We start from the raw sequence: 16,935 nt of genomic DNA, 5'->3' as shown, positions 1-16,935 counted from the left end.
TCTCAGCCAATCACAGGCTGCGACGTCATTGGTCGGCGCCGGAAAAACTTCCAGCATCTGCGACGGATCGCGGGCTGCGTTTTGGGTGGGCTTCGCTGTGTGGGGTTAGACTTGCCTGCGTGACCAGCGTCCGCAGCCGCGCATGGCGAGGGATCTGATCGGCCCAGCACTGCCGCCGGGCTTCAAGGCCCTCGGGACAGCGGAGGACAAGGAGCGGGACCCCAGCCCCGGTGAGCCCCGCGCGTCCCCTGCCCGCCGAGCCCGCCCGCCCCTTCTCTGGCCCGGCCTTGCTCTCTGAGTGAAGGTCTGAGGCCTGGGAGGGCGGAGGAGTGGGGAGCGGGCGCTGCCCCCCGGGTGACCTTCCCCCAGCCGTGACAGTGGGGAGGGGGCCGTGGGGGCCTCAGAAGCGAGTTTTAGCCTCCTAATCATAGTAACGTTCCCATTTAACGCAAAGTCGGCTGCACGCTGTGCGCAACTATCCATCCATACACTTGCAGTCGTTTGATCCAGCGACTGCGTAAGGTAAAGGTTATTACTGCTGTTTACAAAAGAACTTCCAAACCTATAGAAAAGTTTTATAAGCGTTTATTTGAGCCAAATTTTTGAGGACATGCCTGGAAGCAAGATCTCAACGGATTGAGCAAATGCTCCGGAGAGTAACAGTTTTGCAGTTTCTTTTATGTATTTAGAATCAAATGGGAAAACGTAAGGAAGCTACATGAAATCTATTGGTGGTAGATAAAGGAGGTGGTAGATTAGGGCAAAGCAGGGAAATCTCTAGGACTGAATAAACAGCAAAATGAGGAAACACTTATGTTGGTGGGTACAGGATAGTTAACATTTACAGTACAGAGATAGTATGGGGGAACAGGATAATGGGGGGTTCTATGGTCTTGTGCTCTGGAGCCTGCGGCTGTGCCTGTGAGGGGTCTAGAAAAAGAAAATTACTCTGACATTTCAAAGGTATGTTATTCTAGTTACATAAGAACAATGGACAGGATTCACTTACGGTAAAGATTGACCTTCGCTAAGGAAGCTATAGGCCTGGCGTGTGACTACCCGCTACGACCTGCCCAGCAAGGAATTTGTGATCAGATCATCCTGTGTGGTTACTTTTGGTCACTGAGCTTGTGAGGCCTGCCATGTGCCTTCTTCTCCCCCCTCCCGCCCCCCGCGTTTGTCAGGTTTATTGCTCAGCCCCCTTTTTTCATTATAATCGGAGACACTGAGGCCCAAGCTGTTGCCCTGATCGGACAGGTAGTAAGTGGTAGAGCCCTGATTAGAACAAAACCAGTACTCTTAACTTTTGTGTCTTAATTACCTTCGGATGCACAATGCCCTGACTCTTGGAGAAGACGTTTTGCTCTCTAGCCCCTGACCTGCCTTCCTAGCCTCTAATTCTGTCATTGCATCTGACACATACAGCCCAGTTCTCAAACCAGTCCGAGTTTCTGCACAGTTCCTCAATTCTCTAAGCTCCGTCTGGCTTCACTCTGCACCTCCTGACATGCCTGGCAACCTCTTATCCAATCCTTGAAGGCCCAACTTAAATGTCACCGTCGTGAAGCCGTACCAAACTCTTCCAAGCATTATCACGCCTTCTTCTTTACCCACAGAGTTTTTTCTGCTTAATCACGTCACATGTAATACATTGTTTTTCAATAACTTGTTGACTTATCTGTCTCCACTATTGCACTATGGTTTTCTGGCCTTAACACAGTAGGCACTTTTCATTGGCCAAGTAAATGCTTCTCACACTCCTCCATGCGTATCTATCTCCTCTAATGTTTGTTCTGATTTGTAGACTGGGACTGACTGACCAAAGTTGGAAAAGAGTAACTCCCATTTCTCAATCCAATTTGACTACCCAAAGGCCACATTTCCAACTAGAAGTTTCCTTCCAGATCTGCCTTCTGTTACAGTTGTTAAAAGGTCAGGCTTTTATTTTAGCAAGGAAGGTTCCATTCAACCATGGTTGAATAAAAGTGAGGTTAACCAGGTTTTTTAGTTGGGTTCCTACATGTATGTTACTTTTGGTTCACCATATTCCCAGATTTGAAACCAAGGCAGGATTTGCAGGTAAGCAACCACCATCTCCCAATTAGATACTTCTATTATGATTTGCTTCCATCATTCTACCAGCAGTTACTCCAGGTGTTCTCTTCTCTGTCCACTGTCTCCTCTTTGCTTGTCTTGTGTGTGCATTCGCTCCCACCCCCACCTTCTGCACTTAACACTGTGTACCTGTGTATATCCCCCGTACCTTGCCCCAACCTGTCTGGCACATGAAAGATCCTTTGTAATATTTGTTGAATGACTACCTCTTTATCAAGCACAATATCTTGCACATGTCATTTTTTTAACACATAATCCCACTTATTATAATTTCATTCCCTTCATAACTGCCTAGATGGTTGATCCTAAAACAGTTGCCAAAAAAATCTTCAGATATCAGTTTTCGATCTCATTCTTCTTCTATCTGGACTTTCAAAAAGTTTATCAATACCAGTATCTTTGAAATTCACTGTATCCCCTGGGGCCATCCTCCAGTCGCTACCTGCCTCCTCCCTCTTTCAACCAAAGGGTAACCACCATCCAGATTTATAACATCAGAGGTAAGTTTTGCATGCGTTTGTGCTTTATGTAAATGGAAAAATATAGTACGAACTCTGTCAATTTGACTACCCCTATTTAAGTAGTCATACAATATTTGTCCTTGTGTGACTGGCTTATTTCACTTAGCATAAATGTCTTCAAGGTTCATCTTTGTTGTAGCATGAGTCAGGAATTCCTTCCTTTTTAAGGCTGAATAATATTCCATGTATGTATGTACTGTATGGACCACATTTTGTGTATCTATTCATCTGTTTATGGACACGTGTTGTTTTCATCTTTTGGCTATTACGAATAATGCTGCTATGGCCATGGGTATATAAATGTCTACCTGAGTCCCTGTTTTCAGTTCTCCTGAGTATATACCTAGAAGTGGAATTACTGGATCATATGGTAGTTCTGTGCTTAACTTTTTGAGGAACCACCAGTGTTTGACATAGCAGCTGCACAATTTTACATTCCCAGTAATACACCGGGGCTCCAATTCCTCCATATCCTCACCAACTCTTGTTACTTTCTGTTGTTATTTCTTTTAATAATAGCCATTCTGATGGGTATGAAGTGATATCTCATTGTGGTTTCGATTTGCATTTCCCTAATGTTACTTATTTTTGAGCATCTCCTCATGTGCTTATTGGCCTGTGTATCTAGTTTAAGAAACTTGAATTTAGAGTCTCATTTCCAAAGTAAAAAATAATAATAATTAAACAGTATACTCTCAATGTCTCAAATTTCTAATTTATAAAGATACACGATACGCCAAACAATGACCCTAAGACAACAAAAAAGAATATATGATTCTAAGAATATTCTGGTTATGAAGAAAATGTTGTATTTTAGAAAGCTGTGTACTTCGTATTGTATCGCATCAGGCAGCCCATAATACCTGAATGCCTCAAATGTGAGTTTCAAACAGCTCTGAAAGATGAATGAAATTAGTGAGACTAAGGGGTGAGAGGGAGCCCTGAGACTGAGGGAACAGCATGTATGAAGACTTTGGCTCCAGGAACAGAGAAGACCAGTATCTGAAACAGAAAGCGAGGGGGGAGATGAGGTTGCCACTGTCGGATGCCCACATTCCAGCAGGAAGGCAGATAAGCAGGATCTCAAACACAAGGAACAGACCTCTGTGTGGCGTTGCTTGAGTGTCCTCGTGACGTGGCAGTTGGATACCCCCAAGGAGTAGAAAGTGGAAGCCACAATGTTTTTTATGACCTAACCATCATTTGCTCAACATCCTATTGGTTAAGTAGGTTGTTCCTATTCAGTAGAGGAGGGAACTAAATAAAGGCCATGGATACCAGGAGGTTAAGAATCGTTGGGAGCCATCTTGAGGCTGCATATCACCGTGGAGACAAGTAGAAAGATCTGGAAGACACAAGGAGTTGCACGGTGCAATCAGCAGGCCATGGTGAATCAGGGATGAAGAGGGGAAGGGGGGCTGATGACTTCCAGGTTTCTGGTGTAAAGCAGCTGGGTGATGCTGATAGCATTTATCGAAACAGCTAGAGGAAGATCAGATCTTGGGATAAAAGTAATGAGTATAGTGATGGATGTATTTAGTGTGAAATTCTTGGGTGACACTGTAAGGAGATATATGTGGAAAGGTAGATAGATTTGCGCTTAAGAAGAGTTCTGGACTAGACATACAAATATGTTTATATATACCCTGTTTCCCCGAAAATAAGACCTAGCCGGACAATCAGCTCTAATGCGTCTTTTGGAGCAAAAATTAATATAAAGTCTCGGTCTTATATAAGATCTGGTCTTATAGTAAAATAAGACCAGGTCTTACATTAATTTTTGCTCCAAAAGACGCATTAGAGCTGATTGTCCGGCTAGGTCTTATTTTCGGGGAAACACAGTATGTGATAATTAAAGGTGGGTGCGAATAGGGTCACTTGGGGGAGAGAATGGGACCTAAGACTGAGCTTTGAGAGTCTTTAACACTTGGAGGTTTAGCAGAAGATAAACTAGTTGAGGAGAAAGAAGGAGCAGCCCAAAAAACAGGACACAATTGAGAGTGGGGTATCACAAGCCAGAAGAAAAGACAGTTTTAGGGGAGTGAGCCATAGTCACATGTTTCAAGTAAGATGAAGACTGAAAAAGTTCCATTTGATTTAGCAGCATGGAAATTTTATTCTTGTAGGAAAAATTCGGTACTTACCCAGTGTAGTGATTTCCAATCAGAATCTTCAAGAAGGGATATGGAATTCTTAAAAATCCTTCAGTATCTCACGCACTGTCCCTCCTTCTCTTCCCTCTCCTTTCAGGATTTTATTGTGTTGTACAAACATCTTGCAAGTTGAGAAACAAAGACTGGGTTAACCTCACAGTTCCTGGCATAGTCCCGGTTTTTGCACTGAAAATCCCACTTCCAGGAAGCCCCTTAGTCCCAGGCAAACCAACCAGCACAGTTGGTCACCCCCTTTCTGTCTTCCGTGGCAGGGCGCCTCAAACTTGTCTGTGCACATGTGTCACCGGGAGATCTTGTTAAAAAGCTGTGATTCCGAGAGCTGGGTGAGGCCTGAGATGCAGCATTCCTAACCCGCTGCCACATGCTGCTGCTACTGGTTCCCTAGTTATACACCCAGGGGGGATAGGAAACAGTTTAGAATAGACCAGTGGTTCTGAAACTGGCCCTGATTTCTCCCCTGAGCTGTGTACTACTATACTCAAGTACCACTGATAGTACCACTGAAATTATCAATGGGCATGTTAAACCTAAGATGTGAAAAACAAGCTCTTGACTCTTCCCCCCCAAACCTTCTCCCCTCCTGGCTTGGCCACACTGAGAATTGCATTGCCATCCTCCTGGCTAGCCAATCGGGGAGAAACCTAAGACTCATCCTCTGTTCCTTCTTTTGCCCTTCCTTCAAAGCATGTTGTAAATCAGACCATTTTTTCATCAGATTTCTAACTCATCTCCCCTACTTCTGATCCCGTCTATTGTCCACCAGCAGTTTTTACGGTAATTCTGATTATGTCTCCCCAGACTTAAAACCTCCCAGTGCCTGCCTGTTGTATTTAAAATCCCAAATCTTTGCTCTAGCTTATACTAGCATTTATTGAGTACTTACTGTGTGGCAGATACTGTGCTAAGTGCTTTGATTATATTAACTGATGTAATCTATAGCACAGTGAGTTTGGAACTATTACTAACATTTTGCAGGTCACGAGTGTGACACAGGAAGCTTAAATAACATCCAAGTCACACAGTTAGTAAGTGGCTGAAATTCAAAGCTGGAGACTGGCTCCAGAGCACGCAGTCTGACGCCTTGATCGCATCCAGCTTCATCTTGTTGTTTTGCTTACTGTGCTTGAGCCACACAGGCCTTTGGGCTAAAGCACATCAGTCTTGTTCTCTCCACACAACTTGTGCACTAGCTGTTCGTCCTCCTAGAATTTTCTTCCCTCAGATTGTTGCATGGCCACTGTCATCTCCATACAGATGTCTTCTTCTCAGAGAGGGCTTCCCTGACCACTGTCTTTAAAAGTACCCTCCCATATATTCAGTTACCTCTTATGTTCTTTGTTGTTTGTCTAGAAGTATTTACTCAATAAGTATTTGCTGGATGGGTGGATGGATATCGACTCTTTGTTGAATGTTGTCTAGTATATATAGCCTCTGAAATGAGACTCCTGCGTTCGTATCCCAGCTCCACTGTTTAGTTGTGTGATGTTGGCAGGTTGCTTTCTGTGCCTCAGTTTTCTCATCTGTAAGATAGAAATAATATTTTCCTAATAGAGCTGTTGTCAGAGTTCAATAGGTCAGTGCACATAAGTCACATCAGAACTCAAGACATGTAGTTTTTCTTTTATTATTTTTAAGCTTTAGTTAATATTAATTGTGAATGAACTGCATACCTGGGAAGCTCTTTGGAAAATAATATTTCCAGGCCAACTGAGTCAGGTCATTGGGAAACAGCCCAGAATCTTTTCTTAAAAAGATACTTTGGGGCCGGCCCGGAATATCAGGTGGTTGGAGCACCGTTCTCCTAAAACCAAGGTCGCCAGTTCTATTCCCACATGGCCCAGTGAGCTGTGCCCTTTACAGCTAAGATTGTGAACAGCTCTCCCTGGAGCTGGGCTGCCTTGAGCAGCTGGAGGTCGGCATGTGCAGGCTGTTGTGAGCTTCCATGAGTGGCTGGCAGCCGGCGAGAGCTGCCGTGAGCTGCTGTGAGCTGCCAGCCAACGACTGGCAACCGAGTACCTCAGCTGGGGGGAGCGCAAGGCTCATAATACCAGCATGGGCCAGGGAGCTGTGTCCTACATAACTAGACTGAGAAACAACAGCTTGAATCAGAGTTGGGGGGAGGGGGGGAGGTGGAAGAAAGGGGAAAAATAAAAAAGATTTTGGCAATTCTGATATACATCCAAGCTTAGAACTATGGAAATGGAATTTCAGCATCACTGCATAGGATCAACTTAGACATTTGTGTCTATGCGACATCATGACATCATGCAGTGACATCGTGCATTGTAATTCTGCTGAGACGGAAAGTGACAGCAAGTCTCTCTGTTGAGTGGACCCAGAAGAAGGAATGAAACCAGTTAGAAGTTAGAATGGATAGTTTTGATTTTTGGTATATCAGAGTATAGAATGGCAAATTTGTTGTTTAGTTCGCTCCATTATGTATTATCTATCAAATGCTGTGTAAGAAAAATAATTTCATGAAACTGTTTCAGCAGTTGTACCAACCAAAATTGCAACCAAAGCAAAGATTGCAAGATGTCAGGGAAATTAAATGTTATTATTAGACTTATAAGTTTGGGTATTAAAGTTTTTGTGGATCTCTCCGTTATACTATGCAAGACTTGGGGTCTGCCTTCCTGGAGTTGGAAAGACAAAACCACTGTACACAAAACAGGAGCAAATGAGATTAAATTCCGTAACAAATGATAGCCAGCCAGTGCTGTGAATTTCAGAAAAGAATGTACAAAATGTCAGCGAGGGAGCTCATTGGGACAGTCATGACTAGTTACAACATACATGAGGCATCTTCTTCAGTTGCAGGACCAGCCCTACCCCCTGATTATAAAAGCAGTAGTTCAGGATCATCAGACAGCGATGAGGACAGTAGCTCTTTTGACGAAGAAGGAAATCAAGAATCTGAAGAAGACGACACTGGCCCAACTGCAAGGTCAGTCATTTACTGAAATGATAAACTAAGCTTCAAACCTAGAATACACTGGCTGGGACAGATGGCTATAAGGGGGTGTCACAGCTGAATTTATACAGCGCAGGAAGAAATCATTTCACATGACATTTCCTTGTGAACTATACCTTCTACAAAAAAATGTATTCTAGTAGGACATAGCTGTGGACATACCTAGAATTTCAATAAAATTCCTACAAAGAATTTTTCCTTAAGGCAATATTAAAGTGACTATTCTAAATAAACCATAGAATTTTTTTTTTTAAATTGTATATGCAGTGTACGTTTTTCGTTTAAGTTAAATGAATGATTTCCCTCTAACCTAGCCTTACCACAGGTCCATGTAAATAAGATGTCAAATCTTTGTTTGTTATTGGGTAGCAAGGTTTTTTTGATGCATTTTAAAGATTCTGGGACAGAAATATCAATGTAAAAACTCTTCCTTAAATGAGATTAAAAGCCAAAGTCATAAACTTTTTGCTCAAAAACATCTAGCAAGTAGACTATTATTTGAAGCCTCATTGAGTGGAGTCTTGAATACCACAGAATATATAGAAAATTGATACAGTACTGCTGTAAAGAAGTAAAACCAATGTGTAACATTTTAGGCCAAAAATAAATTCCAGGAAAAGATTAGAAGACTTACTGTGTATCCGTTTTTTATTTGGCAAGATTATTGTTTCAGTATTTATACAACTAGTTGAAGTTACAAATTAAAATTTTTATAAATGTAAAAATTAAAATTTCTCTGGAAAAAAGTGTTGACGTATATGTATAAAGTTACACTACTGTGTTTTCAGAAAACAGAGGCGAAATCAAGGTGATGGTGATGACGATGACGATGATGAAGGGTTTTTTGGACCAGCCCTTCCTCCTGGATTTAAAAAGCAAGATGATTCTCCTCCAAGGTGATAATGTGTAATGTTTAGGGCCAGTCTTTTCTAAATATTTCAACTAGTGTCTGAATTCATTAAAGAGATGTCTGACATTCTTTTTTAACTTACGTTTTATATAACATTTGAAAATCATGTAATAAAAATGATTTAAATAAAAGTAGTTATAAAATTTCCTATAATAAAAATATTTATATGTACATGACATTTTCATAGTTTATAAAAAATTTTCCACATCTATTTGTACTCACAGAAGTGCTTGTGATGGGCTGGGTACAACCGCATCCTTTTCCTCCCTTTTTTAAACAGATAAGGTTGCCCACAAAGTGAGTGGTAGACGTGGGGCCGACAGTCCTGGTATTTGACTTGGATTCAGGCTTTTTTCTTAATTATTTATTGATAGAAGAAGCAAATCCCTATGTGCCAAACTAGACAACTTGAGTAACTTCTCTGAACCTCAAATTTGTCATCTATGAAATAACAGCACGTACCTTACAGAATTGTGATTGAAATTTCATATTTATGTACATATACATGAGTGTATATCTTATATGGGGCCTGACACAGAGTAAGGGCATAGTAAATATTGATTCCTATCTTCCTGGAATTGTAACATTTTTAAATGCTGAATATGAAATTACACACCAAATTGTCTAATTCATAACACTATATACTAATACGCAAGAACAAGTAAAAAGGGCTGTTGTTCATTTTATTTTCAGAGTTTATCATCACATTTGTCAGCTCCTAAGTTTCAGAAATAACAGGAATAGTCAATCCACTGTCTGTTTTTGTATGGCACCCAAGCTAAGATTGATTTCTAAAGGGTCGTTAAAAAACAAAGACAAATATGTGACAGAGACCCAACTGTGACCCTCAAAGCCTAAAGTTTCCTATCTGGCTCTTTACAAAAAATTTGCTAAGGATATAATATTCCCTTTAAGAAAATGAATTATTAGATGTGTAGCAGTTTCTTTTTTGAGAATTGTATTTTGGCAGTAACAAAATATATGTGTGGTAGCATACAGTGTTGGCAGAACCCTTTATGCAGCCATGAGATGCCGTGGTTATATTCCTTTAGTGTACTTTAAGAGTCTGTGTGTCAGTAAGTTTGTCCTCACATTCCCTGAGGCCAGAGAATTAAGCTATAATTGCATTTGTAGACAAAACCCAAGTAGTGCTTCCTTACAGCTGATAAATGATAGCTAGTATGATCTTCCTAACATGCCAGACTTCATACACAGAGTTGTTTTGGCCCAGAGAGGTTTTTGAACCAAGAGCAGAGGTTGTGCAATGGCTCAGATCAGCACCTGGACCTCCTGACTTCCAGTGCTATTTTCCCTCTGCCAGGAGGCCTGTCTGAGGCTCTAACTGAACAATCAGAAAATTCAGCGTAGGATGTCAGAACCATGTTGGTTGCTAATACTGGCACGGTAACATCTCTGGAAAGCACTTGGGTACGAAACAAAGGATGAAGAACCTTAGAAGTATGAAGAAGAATAGAAAATACCTTTTATTTTTTTTCTCTACACAAAGCAAGGTGTTCTCTTTTTAAGACCCAGCATTTATGCACTTCTCCCTTTTGGGCTGATGACAGTTCCCTCAGAATGTGGCAGTAGAGCAGCTTGAAAGAAAATGAATTTTTCATCAAGTGGACCAGGGCTCCAGCTCAGCTCTGCCACTTACTAGTTTGTATTGCCCTTCAGCATTATATTGCTCACCTGGAAAATGGAGTGACGTATGCCAGGCAGGGTTGTTTCCATTCCTTCGAGCAGAAAGGTGCAGTGGCTGCAGTGTGGTTAGCACGGCACCGTTCTTGTTTTCTGTGGGTCTCAGGTGAACTCTTTTCTTTCTTGTCCACGTCCACACTGTCACTGGATTATTGGTGAGGACTTAGATTAATGCTTAGATTTTTGTACCATCTCGGCGCGTGTCACCATAAACTGCTGACATCCATTGTACGCATGTGCTGTGTATGACCTTAGAGCTCAATTTATACTTAAGTAGTTCTGACTATAATTATAGTGCCCCTAAGGTATTTTTCAGTGGACAGTGAATATTAAAACTGAAAGTCAAGGGGAGACCGGTTAGTTCAGTTGGTTAGAGGGCTTTTAACAACAAGGTTGCCAGTTCGATCCCCACGTGGGCCAGTCAGCTGTGCCCTCCACAACTAGATTGAAACAATTACTTGGATCTGATGGGTCCTGGAAAAACACACTTAAAAGTTAAAAACAAAAAGAAAGCCAAGACACAAAATAGAAAAACATCTTCGGACTTAAAAAAAAAAAAAAAAAAAAAAAATCTTCCTGAAAGAACTATGTTAAATAAAAATTATATCTATATTTTAATTTTAACATAGTTCTTTAAGAAGTGGGTATACGCCACTGCCATAAAGGTTGAGAATTACTGGTTTAGTATCTAATCATTGACTAACAAATAGAAAGTAAAAATGCAAAAATTAATTTTTTTAAAGATATTTAAGTGGAAAAATACTAGGTTATAGAATTAAAAGAATATGTTAAGTAAAATTCTCATTGTCAACACTTGTCATTATCTGGCTTTTTATTATTTTTGTGAACTTTGATTCTGAAAACTGCTTTTTAAAGTCAGAGAGAATGATAAAGGTACATTTTATTTTTCAGGCCTATCATAGGTCCTGCGTTGCCACCTGGTTTTATTAAATCTACACAGAAAAGTGACAAAGCCAGAGATGATCCAGGACAACAAGTATCATCACATTTCAACTCTAAGGTTTGGAAAATTTTCAAGTACAGGATGAGCTGGATAAGATGTAGCACATGCCACTTGACACAGTGACGACTGCAGTCGTTCGAGTTGCATGCGGTGTAAGACCCAGGCACACTCAGGCTAAGTCAGGATCGCAGCATAAGTCGGTGAGACCAAAGGCTTGTCCTAGACTGAGATTCTGTTAGGAAAATAACGTGATGCTGGCAGGGTGTTATCTCCTCATGCCTCTGATCCCTGAAAGGAAGCTTCAGAGTGCTAGAAAATAGAACATGATGGAAATTTTAAGGAACCGATGTGATTTGACTCGGAACAGAGAAAGCTGGGGAAGTTTTCAACAATGATCTTTACCTTGGAGTTAACTCTCCTCCTACCTCGCGCTGGTACCTCTGTATAACAGGTACTGGTGGGTCAGTCATTTTATAAAAATATAGAGCAAATGATTTTGGAGTCAAGTGTGAAGACTGTTTTCTTGTTAGAAGCCAGGTCTTCACCAATAGCTGAGATTTATAATTGGTGATGCGTTTTCCTCATGTGGATATTATTTTTATATTCTCCACGGCCTTATGATATAGATATGATCCACATCTTACAGATGCTAAAAACCAGAGAAATTGGGTGACTTACTCAAGATGGCACAGTTTGTACTTACCAAAGCCAAGGCTTAAACCCAGTTCTTGAGACTTTAAAGCACCTGTTCATTCTGTTACCCTCCGTGGCTTCCTGTATGTTTATCTCCTGAGAATTCAGCAGTTACACTGCGGTTGTTAGTAAAGGAAATGCAATGCCATGGCTAAGATCTTGAACTTCCACGTCATTTGTTCATGCTTTCAACAGTAGAGCACCTACTACAGTGTGTCAGGCATATAGTCACCGGAACAAATCAGTCAACAAATTCCGTTGTTCCTACCTTCCGAAGACGTCCAGAATCCAGCCACTTGTGCTGCCACCCGGGGCCAACTCAGTATCGTACATCACCTGTTTATTGGCCACCATGCTTTCGCCGTGTTCCCTTACTGCCTCTTCCCAGCACGGCAGCTGCAGCGGCCTGTGTGAAACGCAGTCAGGTTACGGCACTCCACTCCCAACCTGACATTGCTCCTCTGCACAAAGCCCGAGTCCCACTGCCCTCTGCAGTCGGGCCTCCACAAGCTCCCGGACTCCGCTCTGGTTTTGTCCTGGCCACACTGGCCCCCTTGCTGTACCTTCTCAGACACACCAGGCCGCCTCCTACCGCTGGCCTTTATACCTGCTACGTCTCCAAAGCGGTCTTCCCTAGATGTCTGTGGGGCTGGCCTGCCACACCTGCAGTTTTTTCGCTGGCCTGTCACCTCAGTGAGGTCATTTCTCACCTCCTAATTTAAAATTGCTAACTCCGCTTCCCTGTACGTCTATCCCCTTCCCTCCTTTAATTTTCTCCATAGCACTTACCACTACCTAAGCTACCGTTTATTTTACTGCTTCTTTTACTGACCTTTCCCACAAGAAGGTGAGTCCATGGAGGACGCGTCGTCACAGTATTTGTTGAACGAATGAGTAAGTCCGGCACAGCCCCCGCCCTCATCGCATTTACAGTGTAGGGGGGGATATATACATTAAACGGGTACTTTCTAATATGAGGGATTCAGAAGGTGAGACAAAATATAGTGCAACCATGACAGGAAAATATAAACCAACCTGAAAAAATGAGAAGTCTTTTTCTCTGAGAAAATTTCTAAGCTGAATATTGATGACTTGGAGCTAGCTCAGCAGAAAGGGCAGGAAAGATTGTTCCAGAGAGTACAGATAGCTTATTTGAAGGGAGAAATGTGGAGAGGAAGGAAATTAGGGTTAAAGAAATCCAGTATGGTTAGAGTGGAGAGAATGAGAAGAAGGGTGAAAGAGAAAGGGAGAGAAATACCGAGTTTCCCTGAAAATAAGACCTAGCCAGACAGTCAACTCTACTGCATCTTTTGGAGCAAAAATTAATGTAAGACCTGGTCTAATTTTACTATAAGACCGGGTATAATATAATATAGTATAATATAATATAATATAATATAATTAATATAATATAATATAATATAATATAATATAATATAATATAATATAATATAATATAATATAATATAATGTAATATATAAAATATAAGACTGGGTCTTACATTAATTTTTGCTCCAAAAGATGCATTAAAGCTGATTGTCTGGCTAGGTCTTATGTTCGGGGAAACATGGTAGGCTAGAGCCACTCAAGTGTTGAATCCTGGCTGAACTTAGTTTCATTATCAGTTGCTTAGTTTCATTATCAAACTTAGTTCCTTATCAATAGCATGCAGGTTGTTCTCTTACAGAGTTGTTGGAAGGATAAATTAGAACAGTAGGTATCTAATTTATAATAACTAATTCTGATCACTCGCCACCTCCATTACTGATGCCCTGAGAGTGACTTGGAAGACTTTACACCGAGCCTCAGGAATCCTTCCTGGCAAGGTTGTTAAGTACAGGAATGAAGTACCAGAGGACGGATTTCCAGCCACATGAAGACTGAGCTGACATGGTCAGGCTAGGCTTTGCCTGCCACATTCACAGAGGAATGCTGGGGGCAAATAACATGGCAGCAACGGTACTACACAGCTAAGCTTAAAAGGAAGAGAGGGAAATCCCCAGGTGTTGATAACATTGAGAGAATCTAAAGCCAGAGCAGTAAACACGAGTTCCACAGCAGTGGGCACCGCCACGAGCCCTAGGGAGTGCGCCCGGGGACAGGAGGTGTAGGTTCAGGTCACGGGCAGGGAGAGTGATTTGAGCCCACCAGGTAAACCCACAGCCTCCATGCACTGCTCTGTCTGCAAAGAGTACTAGAGGGATGAAACCAGTCCTTAGGGAAGTCTGCTTCAGTCTAGGGCCTTTTCATGCTGTCACTACTTTCAAATGATTCACACACAGAAAAGTGTGTCTGTCCAGCAGTCTGTCTGCCTCACGGGAGGTTGGCAGGGACAGAGAAAGGGAAATGGTACAATGTTAGCAACTGATGAATGTGGGTGAGGATACGTGGGTGTTTGTTGTACTCATCTTGGCATTACATCTTTCAAAATAAAAGTTTTGAATAATAAGTCAACTTTACTCACACCTGAAACTTTGTCCTAACTCACCTGGACTGCAACTGGGTAGTTTATGTAAGTAACTCCCTAGCTGGTATCTCTTCTACTTTCTCTAGCTTCTCTTAGCAAAACGGGAGGGATAAAGGTGGGGTAGAGATTACACCTGTTAAGGTACTCTTAGTTCTGAGTTCTCTGCTTTGCTATTTCCCTTTAAACTTTCTTCCAAAGACACTTCTTGTTCTTGCTTTCATATTTGCCTCTCAAAGAGAGTCTCATTCACAACATATACCCCAAAATTAAGACACACGTGATAATACTAAATGATTAACATTTGTTGAGCGCCTGCCATAAACCAGACACTGCAAAGAACAACATCAACTGATATTTGCATGACTTAATTATATTTGTATAATTGCACAAACTTAATTTAATCCAAACAATCATCTGGGGGATGGTGTGTCAGCTAGAATGCTTTTAGCTGGAAATAACAGGAAATCTAACTCAAAATGGAACTTCGTCTTAACCTCCTTAATTAGCAGCTAGATTGTTTATATAATTTTCTTGTTGGTTTATAATCTATATTTCCCATATAAGGAAAATGTGTTCCATACATAATAAGAGATCGGGAGGTAGGGTCATTCATTCCTGGGTTTGTTAATTTAACCGCTTAATGGATCGTCCAGGGCTGCTATTATTTCCGTCTTCTCTCATCCACGACATGAGAATTCCTCTTAGGCTGACCCTTTTGTGATGCCAAGAAGCCTGTCAAAGTTCTCAGATTCACATGCAGGTAGAAACATCCAGACATAGAAGGGGATGGTCCCTGTCCTGTGCCCCTTCTTTTGAGGGAAGAAAACCTTCCTGTGTTTCCTGGAGACCTCTTCTTATGTTTCTTTGGCCACATGGAATCATAAACCCGTTCCTAAGTCAATCAGTTATTCAAAAGGAGTGAAACCAAAGTGTTTGGCTTAGAATTACCAACATTTTCCCAGGAGTTAGGGAAGGTCCCGGTTTCCTGAGAAGAGCATGGCTCCAAGAAGGATGAGCGAAACCAGTGTTCTCTCAGCAAGAGGATAGTTACTGTTGAAGCTGTTACAGTCGCCATCTGAAAGACAGAAATGAGGCCTAGAAAGGTTAAATAACAAGCGTGAGGTCACGTGGCAAACTGAGCCCTGGAAACTTGGTCTGTGTAGCTCTGCAGCCCAAACTACCAACCAGCAGGGTGCGTAATCTCTATTGTATTTCTGTATAAAATAACTCGCCTTTAAAAAAAAAAAATTTAACTCATCCAGGACACTCAAATAATTTACTACCTAGATTGATTTGGGTTTGTGATTCGGGTTTCTCAGTTTCAGTTTAGTGTGTTTTACCTGATTTCCTGTTTGCTCCCCCATCCAACCATTTAGTTTATGTCTCCCAACATCCTAAGCGATTTTTATTTCTAAAAATTTTAGGCATTATCCTACTAAGACATGCTAAAATTTCCCTTATTAAACCCTCTCGTTAGATGGAAGTAAAAAATGCCGTTAGCTAATCGATCCCATCATCTTAATTAGCAATACTGTATTGATACCCTGTCTCTTAATAGTTTACACGTTCATTGTATCTTTTATATCTTCTCATGTACCAAGTAGTATAATTGTAGGGGGTTTAAAATCTGTTTAAGATCATGTCTTTGGCATCAAAGCGTTTACTGTTGTAGAGTTAAGCTATAAACACTTGAAGTTAAATCATTAACAGTTGAAATAAAACAAAAGGGGCCGCTGCGGTGTAAGTAGGAAAAATACTACGATAGCCTTGATCTTAGAATATTTGAGTCTTAGATACTAGTTTTATAACCTTGGATAAGATGTTTAACCTTTCGAAATATTAACCTAGGTTTCCTTAAAAAGAAAACAAATAATGCCATTTCACAGTTTTGTTATGAGGATCAAATTAGGCATCGTATACTATAGTCCATAATTATTGATAGAGAAAGCGGGAGAGGGCGAAAGGGAGGGAGAGAAGGAGAATGATTCAGAGTAAGCCACAAGTAAGCCATAGTTATTTGTACCAACAGCAATCACTTACAAGGGTTCAAAGGAGAAACCACTGATGGAAAGTTACCTTTGAGTGGTTAGTGGGGAAAATGTGAACAGTACAAATGATCCTCCTGGTAGTTAGAAAAACAAGAGGAAGAAGCTGCCCATCAGAGCTGGAGGACAAATGTGTTTTATTGTTCCTCTTAACGTATCTCATCTTTGAGGAAGGACTGCTTTAAACCCTACTGTGTATAGCATCTAACCCTCAGTCTCACATAAAAACCCTTTATTAAAATGATTTACTGAGAACAAATTGAATTCAACTATTACAATACTGTTACATCTTTGGGGTAGGTGAGGTACTCTGGGAATCCCATGAACTCATTCGGGTTAGCATTTGTGAGGAATAGCCCAGCACTTCTGT

General features: G+C 41.2%; 1 protein-coding gene across 1 annotated transcript in view; it reads left to right on the top strand.

The window, feature by feature from the left end:
- Positions 1 to 24: 24 nt before the first annotated feature.
- The window catches only part of GPALPP1 (GPALPP motifs containing 1), a 30,616-nt gene continuing 13,705 nt past the window's right edge, over positions 25 to 16,935 (top strand). The window contains exons 1-4 of the mRNA XM_019756986.2: positions 25 to 230; positions 7,625 to 7,757; positions 8,573 to 8,680; positions 11,308 to 11,416. Coding sequence (XP_019612545.2) covers positions 143 to 230; positions 7,625 to 7,757; positions 8,573 to 8,680; positions 11,308 to 11,416 — 438 coding nt within the window. The 5' untranslated portion in view covers positions 25 to 142. The remainder of the gene's footprint in view (positions 231 to 7,624; positions 7,758 to 8,572; positions 8,681 to 11,307; positions 11,417 to 16,935) is intronic.

The sequence above is a fragment of the Rhinolophus sinicus genome, linkage group LG04 (assembly GCF_036562045.2).
Source record: "Rhinolophus sinicus isolate RSC01 linkage group LG04, ASM3656204v1, whole genome shotgun sequence".
Lineage (NCBI taxonomy): Eukaryota > Metazoa > Chordata > Mammalia > Chiroptera > Rhinolophidae > Rhinolophus > Rhinolophus sinicus.
The sequence above is the reverse complement of the archived record's forward strand: the minus strand, read 5'-3'. Positions and strand labels throughout refer to the sequence as shown.